This window comes from Poecilia mexicana, unplaced genomic scaffold, assembly GCF_051168715.1.
Source record: "Poecilia mexicana isolate PSO_F unplaced genomic scaffold, ASM5116871v1 scaffold_13, whole genome shotgun sequence".
Lineage (NCBI taxonomy): Eukaryota > Metazoa > Chordata > Actinopteri > Cyprinodontiformes > Poeciliidae > Poecilia > Poecilia mexicana.
In genome coordinates, this window is record NW_028263382.1 from 25,560,502 (window position 1) to 25,571,088 (window position 10,587).

A 10,587-nucleotide genomic window follows, 5' to 3' on the forward strand; every position below is an offset into this window, starting at 1 on the left:
GCATGGCCGGCCTGCAGCTGGCCAACACCTCAGCCACATCTGAGCTACTGACAAGTGCTGCCATCCAAAAATACTTCTCCGGGTCACCAGCATGCACAGAAAGTTCAAAGCATACTTGCGCACTCATAAACCTGATGTGCTGTTTTATTAAAGCTAAACTGTTGAGCAGATATCTGATACGGGGAAATGAGGAAGAAGAAAAGATAGGATCAGGTTCGTTCACACAACTTTATTTTCAGACATCCTGAACTGGCAGACCTCACTTTTAACACAAAACGTACAAGAAAAAAAAAAATCTTCATTCAGCGAGAGTAATCCCTGCGTTCGTCTACACTCCGCAATAAATCACAAAGTTCAAAAAGTAAAAACAATATAAAAAGATTAAGGGCAAGTGTGTTTGTACAAAGATTTCAGTATTTAAAACAGACACTAAATAGAAACAGAACCGGATATATTCTATGTGCATTGCTATATTATACAACAAAGAAAGTATGAACATTGTTGCCTTTTTATAAGCTAAAAAGATCATGTTTACATGACGTGCAAAATTCTATTTTTCAGATTTCCTGACAAAAATGCTGGTGACGCAGCATAATGTGGTTTCATGGTGGGAACGATGTGTACGTGTTACATGTTCAAAGCTTGAGATATTGCTTTATAACCTCATCCTTTTTTAAACTTCTCCTCAGCTTTATCCCTGACTTGCTGTTCCTTTCGTCTTCGTGATGCTGCTTGCTCACTAATGCTCTCTAACAAACCTCATTGGCCTTCATAGAACATCTCCATTCATACTAAGATTAAATCATACACAGGTGGAGTCTTTTTTTTTTTTACTAATGAGGTGAACCCTGAAGACGATTGGTTACGCTGGATTCCCTTCAGGGTTGTCAACGTAATCATGACACAATTATGTAATACTTTGTGTTGGTTTATATTAAATCCCAATATTTGGGATTTCATTGAAGTTAATGTGATAGAAGTTTGTGATTGTAATGTGAAAAGACCTGGAAGGGTTTCAATGGGTAAGAATACTTCAGCTTTTACTTCCATCAGATCGTCTGTTGATTTATTTTGCTTTGTGGCTTGGAACTAAACAGGAACTCAAAGTACGGTACTCTGATCTGCTTAGTTAGCGCTCCTGTAGTCATATTACTGTTTCGGTTATACCTGAAAAGAAGCTCTATAGACTGACATCAAGTCTTTTAGAGGCTTGATAATTATTCATCAGTTTAAACCAGATGTGATGGAACAAGGAAGCATCTGTAACATGCACTACGGTGTGTGCATCAAAGAACAGATATGTGCGACATAACATTTTGTGTCCAGCTATAATAGATTCTTTCTCTGTTTCATGTGTTGTGTGTTTCTGGGGTTCGGGGGGGGGCAAGGCACCACTTTGAACTGCGAGATGTGTAAGTGGCTTTAATTACACGCAAGCACAGAGGCATCAGTATTCGTACTCGTTGGTGTTGCCTGAGCCTTGACGTCCAGCCTTTCTCTTAAGATGACCTCTGGAAAAAAAAAAATAGGCAAAACACTAAATAAGCACCAAAAGTAGTCACAATTTGATTAACCTCAACTCCTAAGAAGTTTGAACCGTTTGTCTGCTGTGTATCCAGCAGTCAAATGACGTGTTAATACTGACCTACGGGGATGCTCAGGACTACCAAGCTGACGCTGCATTGGGCCAGGCATGTGGACTGGTGACAGAAGCCTGGATACCTTCTGCTGCCATTCACTGTCAAAAGAGTCTGCTTCAGCTGCGGGCAGGGGGAGGTAATGTTAGAGTTACAGTCAGACTATCTTACAGGGCAGAGCTGCAAAACTTTCACATACATTCATCCATATTCACGAAATCCTGTTTAAACTCTTTCTCTCCAGTTTGCCTGTTGTGTCTCTTCTCAACAACATGCCGTCTGTCCTTGATTTGGTGTCCAATTTTCATCTTCTCCAGACCGCTTTCGGAGTCTTTAACAGCTTGACGCGTCTCCTTTATCTGGGAGAGACAGCAGCGTTAGAGCTGTTAGATTCATAATCTTTAAACAACATGTTCATTTATGTATTAAGAGTTTAGTGAATCTATGAGACACAGACGATCCCGAGCATCCTCTTCTTTAGGATGTAATACAAAAACAAAATGACTTCAGTCAGAGGCTTCTTCAGAGACACTGTAATACACACCACTATAGGAGATCCTCCATCACCCTCTACTAACAGCTCTTTGAAGAAACTTGGGTAGTTTATGCTACAATATTTATTTTCCTTTTGAGATTAACGAAGTACTTTTGCACTAAATTGACTTGAAATGTCAGCCATGTAAGCTTTTCACATTTCCATCACACACAGTGTGACATCTCCTCTAGTCTTAACATAAATAACTAATGACAGCTTGTGACAGGAAGGCTGTTAAATAATACTTTAACACCAATAACTGGAGCTTTTAAACAGGAGCTGGAATTGGTTAAAATCAATTATTTAACAACAAAAAACAGAGATCTGAAATTATAGCTAAAAAGAAGGTCATTGCGCCAATAATAACATCACAAATGTTTCTATTTAGAGAGTTTAACTTCAACTTTAGTTCATATTTTCTACAGACAGATTTATTTTTAGCATCTCTAGACATAAAGCAGGATTCTTCACCACTCCTGTACTAGAACACTTACTCCTCCCGGGGCGCAGTGAGTCGACGTAGTCGCCTGGAAGACCTTTGGAGGCTCATCTCCAACTTTTGAAAATGACATTACCGATGATGACCTGAATGAGTGGGCGTTTGCAGCTGGTGGCACGTCCTCCAAAAAAACAACAACCCACAAGCACAGAGCGTAACATAAGACAGCTTTCACTTAAAAATAGATTTTATTGCTACTTATTTAGCACCATCTATAGGAATAAAAGAAAACGTGTTTATTAGTGAACTCACAAAGCCTCTTCTCATTTCTTCCATGCTTGTTCTCATGTTGGACATCATGTTGTCAAACATGCTGGCATGGTTCTGCATCATGTCCTGCTCAGACATAAAAGGAAATCACGATGAAAAGTCACCTTAAAAGCTGTACACTATTCTTGATGGTCACTTCACATTAACAAACAGCTGCATCATGTAGGTAGAAAAAACCCAAAACAACAACAACATGCATTTACATGCATAAATAATTATTTTATGTGAACCATTTTGCAAACTATAACCACAATAATAGTGAGCAAATGATCCAAAACAAGGAAACAAAAGAAGTCACTGAACTCTCACAAACTGATTATTGTTCCTGCCAAACACTGAAAGAAAGTCAGTTCTTTGATAATAACCTGACCAGGCTTTTAATAATCATTAAAGTTTGTTAATTATCGCTAAAGCCAAGGCACCAACCTTATGTTCTAAATAAAAGTGTACCAAACCCCATGACACTAATTGAATACATCCGAATGAGACAGGAATCTCTCAAAAGACAATAAAATAAGTATCTGTTTAAGATATTTGGCACATTTAGGTTTACCGCAAAGTAAAGAAGCACTTCAGTGATTACTCCTCACTTTGATTACTGTTTTTATTTATTGCTTGTTGTCCTATATTCATAGAATGACAGTACTGGTACACTAATAATGCATCCTAAATAATGAAAATTACTTGCAATTAGTATTCAAGCAAAACCCACTTGTTTGCTGGATGATGCTAAAATGCAACGAATGCAGTCAGCTGCGGTTAGAGCATGCAGTCGGTCAGGTGAGTTACTCTTTGCACGCACAGACCCGACTCACCGTGCTGCCGGTGCTGCCAAAAGGCAACAATGACTGGCTCATGTCCTGAAGATTCAAACGATATCATTTTAGCATCTGAATAGCTGCATGTTACAAAGACATGCTAAGACACGGGGGTCTTCTATTTAAATCAACAAGTCTTGAAAAAGCACACATATTCATATTTCTTGTACTTGTCTGCATTCTAACACGTCAAAACTGATTAACACAAAACAGCACCTAATTGTGAAGTGGAAGGAAATATAGCATAGTTTTCAAATAAAAGCGTCTGTTGAAAAAAGTGGTGTCTGTTTGTATCATAGAACCAATTTTTACTAAAACTACAGCTCTGTTTCTCGGGTTTGTTTCATATCAGGGCTACGTGTGTAGACCAAAACCTTTGCCTTTTCTCCTTTATAAAATGACACAAGTTTAGTCAGAGTGAATAAAAAAACATCTGTAGATTATTTTCCATTAAAAAAAGAGATTTAATTAAAGTTTATTGTATTTACTGTGACGATAAAAGTGACCTGTAAAAATGATCTAAAAACACCATCATCAATAAGAAAGCTAAGTTGCCCAAATTTTAAAACATATGAATGTAAATATCAATATATTGATCTAATGTTGTTACGGAACCAACATTGGAGGAAAAATACATTGCAATCAATAAAAGCAACAATCCCATCCACACCAAGTTTTTGAGGTTAATAGATTTCCTTAACTAGAGTCTATTGTGGTTACAATAAATTATTTACATGGTCATTCCCCTCCCCCCATCAAAACAATAAATAGTTGTCAGCAGAAAAAAAACAAAAAAAAACATGTTTCTTGAAGTTGATCCCAGTAAGTGACTGGGTTTTCTTCCACTACTTGAAACAAACCCACACAGCAAAGATTTTTTATTTTTATTTTTTTAAAAGGCGACAAACTTTTTCTTTAGCTGGAAACACTTCGACGATGATAAAAATGGAGCAGCCTCCCACGTCCTGAGTTTGAGCTCTGCCAGCCAAGACCACAGGTGTTTTGTGACCGCACGGTCTTGACCAAACATCTCAACAGCCATCGCTATGTGTGCGTGGGGATTTTCTGGGGTTGCGATGTGCAGGGTCATCGTGTGTAATCAGTGGGGTGTTGAATGACTTGTGTTCCATGTGTAATTAAGTTGCATCGCCAGAGATTAGAGTGGGTTTAACACTGAAAGCGAGCCTCATTCTAGGAAAGCTGTAGTGGGCCGAGCTGGTCCAGTCAGGATATGACTCCCCTCGGGGTTAAAGGGGGGTTGCAGAGTTCACGGCTGCACTCTCAGCTCTTTTCAAAAGGTCAAGCTGATGTAAAAACGCTCCCGAACTGCCAATTTTATCCCACCGTGGCATCTATGAACTAATAAATGTCAGTTGGATCGCAGTATGCAGTATATTTAGACAAGATATGAGAGAGAGAGTGCTCTTATTCTCATCTCTTATTCAAATAAGAGATGAGAAAAGTAAGATGCACATAGTTTTCATAAATTCACTTTCTTCACCTCCTCTACCCTGCAGTAGTAAGAACAGAAACTATTTGATTTAAGCATGTATATTGATCTAAAAAGTGTTTATTTGACAACTTAAATATTTTTTTCGCCTTTTATTCATTACACTTAAATGATTCAGATCATTAAACAAAATTTTAATATCAGAGAAGATAAGCTGGGTAAATTAAAAGAAAAAAAGTTTTACATTTTTTTTATTTCTTAGGGGACAAAAAGCAGTCCAGATAAACCAATCTATAGGTTTTCTGAAAATCTGTGCCAGTTTTATGATGAATGTAATGAGAAATTTTTCACTTTTATCTTGCTATTTTAAGGAAAACTTTTCCAAATGTCTTGGGTATCATCAAGATGTTTCCTTAGGAAGCGTTTGATGGGCCTTTGAATACTTGTTGCAGTGGTTTCTCACCATGGATGCCATTTTTACCCAGTCTCTTTTCCCATTTTGAATAATGAACCCAGATCCTAATCGAGGTCAGCAGTGTTCCTTAATTCTTTTTCATCCTCCTCATTTGTTGAGTCGTTAATGTGCTTCTGGAGCAATTTTGGTGGATTGTTCATTCGCAACAATTTTACTGAGCTTATCTTTTCTGACATCAAAAAGATTTAAGTGTAACAAAGAAATGACAAGGACCGCAGACATTTTTTAAATCCGCAAATGTGACATCAAGCAAACACAACACTGTTTATCATTATTATCAAGCCTTGGCAGACTACTTAAAATGGCAGGCAAATATAGCTTATTTCAATAATCTAATACGGCATTAGTGTTGTTATTTACGATCACATTTGTAAACAGGTGCCTGGATGAATGGAGGCTGTGAATGGTAACCCAAACCAGACAGCGTAGGTGTTGGCAAAAGAGAGAAACGCGAGAACTCGGCGGTCGAGGAACGTGGACGTTTCTTCCCACTGGGATTCTCATCACAGAAGCAAGTAGCGCAACCATCCAAACTTGTGTGAATATTGCGAGCTGGAACTGTGGGTTACTGTGCTTTGCAAGCATATTCGGGAGCCATATGTGTGTGTGTGTTCTTCGAATGTGTCTCCGTGTGCACATTTGTGCCCGTGATACTGGAGAACAGCTTGGGAGCGAGGCTGTCTGTCATCTAGCTGCTAATGCAGCAGCGATGCCAAGTTCTGCGAAACAGACGGACGAAAAGAGCAACAATGAGGGAATAGAGTGCCCATGACATCTGAACACAGAACACATGCCGCGTCAAAGCCAGCAATCTGAGCGCCGCGGCTTCAGGATTTCCACCGCTGCCGGTCTCAACTTCCTCTGACCGCGTGGGACATCAGAAAGCAGGATTTATTTTTTTTTATAATAATAAACAGTGCACATCCTGGTTAATACAAGTTGGCTGCATGCATCTTCTCATATTTTATTATTCTATTGATCACTTCTAAGTACTGAGAGAGCACGCTGCTTGGGACTGAGGTCACACTTCTGATGTAAGCCATTATCAAGGATAAATATACCAGCTCTCATGGGAGACTTGGATTAAAGCAGGTGACTCCGGCTAAGTTTGACTCAGCGGATCAAATATACACCACTTCTCTGCATACAGTACATGTTCTTATTATTATTACAAGCCACAGAAATTAACACCGCAATGGTTAAGGAGCAAGTTGGGTGAAACGCCACAAATGAACCCAACCGTCTATGGGGAATTACAGAGGTAAATATTTTTTTGGTGGGATTTTATGTGAAAGAACAACACAAAGTAGTGCCTAACTGTGAAATGGAAGGAAAAAGATACAAAGTTCAGAATTTTATATATATATACATATATATATATTTACCAATAAAATCAAACAAGTATAGCATGTAATCTGCTCCTTTTACAATTTTACACCCAAATAAAATATGCATGTAATTTTTATCTCAACATGTTCTGAGGAGGCGTTAAGAGGTTTGGACATTAGAGAACGACAAGCGTCCCGAACAGGAAGGAGCCCACCACGCAATTCAGCTGACTTTACAGCAGAGTCGGTTTATACGCAGGTTTTGCACTCCACAAGATATGGCTCATGAAGTGTAACAAGAAGAAAGTAATTGATGAAATGCCCACGTTAAAGTTCAGCAAAAGTCGTGAAGCCGTCAGAAGGTTCTATTGTTAGATGAGAACAAAGTGTAAGTTTATCCGGACGGTTATGGGCGGTTGGACCCGTAATCAGTGGGTCGCCGGTTCGATCCCTGTTCCGTCTGCCAAAACACTCCAGACCACCTTGCCTGTTTGTGCAGCTGTCAAAGGCAGCTGTGGCTCCTATCCAGTAGTTTACCATTGTATGTGTGTGTGTGTGTGTGTGTGTGTGTGTGTGAGAGAGAGAGAGTCGGTGAATGACTGAACGGTTGTGTTAACTGCACTGACTTGATAAAGTGCTACAGGCTATTTACCGCTGTCATAGAAAGAAAATGTGAAAGACACGCTTTCTAGAGAATATGTTTCGTAACCCAAAATACACATTCCTCATTGTGAAGCATGGTGGTGGCGGCATCATAGTGTTTTGGCATGCCATTCTTTAGAAGAGATAGAGAACCGGGCCAGGGTTCAGATTTATACAATAAAAAAATAAAGAAAAAACACTAAAGTTTGTAGCTATAGTGTGAAAGGTGCAAATCCCTTTGAACAGTGCTGTCAAATCTCACTGATTTCAACAAATGTTCAAATCCAGAGAAGTTGTTTTCAAAAAGAAATGCACGAAAATATCCAAGAGGTCTTTACAAGAAAGCAGTGTGTTAGTGGAACAATGTGCTATAAATAGGCCTTCTAACCATTGGGAGAGGCCAATGGGGTTGCCCTCCTACATAACCAGAGACAAACATGGCCAATCACCTCTGCAAGTGGAGTATCGGTTACAGTGGAAGTGGCCAGTTTTCGGAGCCTAACCTTAGTAAACACAGTGCTTCTTCAGGAGAAAGCACTGGACAGCTTACAGGACGACTGAAACACATAAATGGAGGTGTGTAACACAGGAGAGCAGCACATTGTCTAAATTTGAAGAGAGGTGTTCGTTTTGTTTTAAAATCTACGTTCTCACCCGACGCTCGTTTCTTCGATCAAAAGAAGGCCTCGGAAGTTCGGCCACGTCCCGTCCACGGTTTCTCCCGTCTGTGATGCGTGTGCTAAAGTGGGAACCAAATGGTTCGGAGAAACTGCGCATCATCCGCCTCATGTGCTCTCTATGAGCACGGAATGGATCCCTTAAGAAAGACAGAGTGAAAGAAAACACAAAAAAGGGCAGCTTAGCAATCACATAGACTTGTGAAGGATACATGATTTCCAAAGGTTTTTGCATAAAAGGTGCGACGTGTACATGTAAGCAAGCCCCTCTGACTAAATCATTTTTCAAAATCCCTTTTTGAGAGAGTTCAAGCTATGAGTATATCAGCTTTGCGGATCCAGAGCCTTGCCAAGTTCTTCTTCACAAAAGTAAGACTGAGAGAAAAGCATCTTGACACAGATTCTCAATTAGAAGCTACATCAACTTTTGATAGAAGATCATTCATAATTTTTTTCTAAACACCTCATGGAAGTTTGCTTTAACCGTTGAAACACTTCTGTGTTATTTGTATTTTTATCTTTCAGAACAAACTTCCATAATGAAAGAATGAATTCATTTTTTTGCAGTTATATATTAATTAAAACTCAGAAAAAATAAAAAGTTGTGGGCTGTGACCAAGAAACAGGCATTTTTACTCCCCACACAATGTCAACTTTACACATACAATGCATGAAAATATATTGAGGAAAAAATAATGCAATTATAACTATAACTGTATAACCTAGCCCTGCTTTAAACTTCTCTAAAACTTTATCCCTGACCTTGTAGGTGTCTTCCTTGAGCTTCATGATGCTGATTGTTTATTAATGATTTCTAAAAACCCCAGAGGCCTCCAGAGAACAGCTGGAAGGCAATCATATTTTAGGGATAACAGGTTGAATACATGCATGCCACACCTTTTTGATTTCAATAAACAAAAACGAAAAGAAAGAAATTCACTAATGTGCTTTTTTGGAGATCTACTGAAAAAGAAAATAAAATACATTTAAATTTGTGGTTGTAACTTGAAGAAGTTTTAGGGTTGTGAATAGTAAGGAACTGCAATTTCACAAAACGACTCCTTTTTCCTCTCTCAACTCGGAGCTTACCGTAAATGAATTCTTTAATGAAAGCACCACCATGAAATAAGAAGCACCCCCTAAAATAAATTTAGCCAACCTTAACACTTGACTTAGAAGTCGGGTCAAGTGTGGCCACACTAACGCTCTGCAGGCCTCCACTCATGGAACATGTCAAAGTCGGTGCAGCCCGATGACAGCGTGAACACTCACTGAGACAAGAACAGAAAGTGTCTCTAAAAATGTTCAGAAACGTATTTTATTTAACTCTTCACTTAAATCTCTTAAAAACTTCACATAACTGAGTTTTTATTTGGTTTAAAAACGTTTTATCCTCAGCAGCTGTTGCTAGGTAACTTAAAATTAAACAACTTTTCCATACAAGCTCATGTCACTTTTTTTAGGATTAAATTGCGCATTTTATTACATTTCCTGACACTTAAAATTTGTTTACCCACTAGGCTGTTTAGATTTATAATAATGTCGGAAAATTCGAAATGTGTCCTCTTCAAGTCAAGGTAGAAAATTCGAACGTGTAAATTACTGCACAGTTTTAGGAACTTACGAAAAGAATGGGTCCTCATCGAACTCCTCCAGCATGCTGTTGTACATTTCCGCTGATTCCTACAGACGTAGATATTTCTTTGTTGTAGTTTCTGATAAGACTTCACGACCAACACTCACGTCCCTGCTTCGAAACTCAATAACAGCAGCTGATCCCGAGTGATTAGAACCAAAGTCACTCTGACACCGGCCACGTGATACAAGTCCGACGCTCCTATTGGCTGTTGTTTGGGCTCCATCCACGCGGTGTCTGTTGGGGTTGGCTGCTATGGCAACAGCACTCTAGAAATTTCTTATAAAACTCACGCGGCTTATCGCTCTACTGCACATTACTACAAATGTACTTGTCTTTATCAGAATTTTGCACGCAGTTAATGTCACCCAAAGTTCAGACAATTTGTTTTAGGTAGATTTATTGTTATTTTTAAACTAAATTTTTCAAAAAGATTTTTTTTTTTACAAGAAAGCACACCTAGTTCACACAAACATGTAGAACATTTATTTTTTGCAAATGCAAGTATGTCATACAACCAAATTTAACGTGGGCTTAGGTATTGAGTTATGAAATGTGTCCTCTTCAAGTCAAGAGGACACATTGACTCTTCAAGTCAATGTGTCTTGACTTGAAGAGAC

The 10,587-nt window shown here is 38.8% G+C and overlaps 1 protein-coding gene across 3 annotated transcripts; it reads right to left on the minus strand.

Moving 5' to 3' along the window:
• Positions 1–209: 209 nt before the first annotated feature.
• On the minus strand, positions 210–10,115 carry mlf1 (myeloid leukemia factor 1). Of its 3 annotated transcripts, XM_088011945.1 has the most exons (9): positions 9,956–10,106; positions 9,491–9,602; positions 8,309–8,471; positions 3,757–3,801; positions 2,924–3,007; positions 2,667–2,792; positions 1,837–1,996; positions 1,646–1,760; positions 210–1,511 (listed from the first exon to the last, which is right to left on the minus strand). In XM_088011945.1, the coding sequence occupies exons 3-9, from the start codon at positions 8,441–8,443 to the stop codon at positions 1,448–1,450; spliced, it is 729 nt and encodes a 242-aa protein (XP_087868071.1). In that variant the 5' UTR covers positions 8,444–8,471; positions 9,491–9,602; positions 9,956–10,106; the 3' UTR covers positions 210–1,447. The 3 variants fall into 3 exon arrangements, with proteins under 3 accessions (XP_087868071.1, XP_014846170.1, XP_014846172.1); XM_014990684.2 differs by lacking the exon at positions 9,491–9,602 and having other exon boundaries at positions 9,956–10,115; XM_014990686.2 differs by lacking the exons at positions 3,757–3,801; positions 9,491–9,602 and having other exon boundaries at positions 9,956–10,115.
• Positions 10,116–10,587: the final 472 nt, after the last annotated feature.

Coding starts and splice junctions, on each gene's coding strand:
- mlf1 (XM_014990684.2), bottom strand. CDS start 10,002: ATGTACAACAGCATGCTGGAGGAGTTCGATGAGGACCCATTCTTTTC. Junction 3,802..8,308: donor ATCGAAGAAACGAGCGTCGG/GTGAGAACGTAG, acceptor TTGAATCTTCAG/GACATGAGCCAGTCATTGTT. Junction 1,512..1,645: donor AGTCCTGAGCATCCCCGTAG/GTCAGTATTAAC, acceptor TTTTTTTTCCAG/AGGTCATCTTAAGAGAAAGG.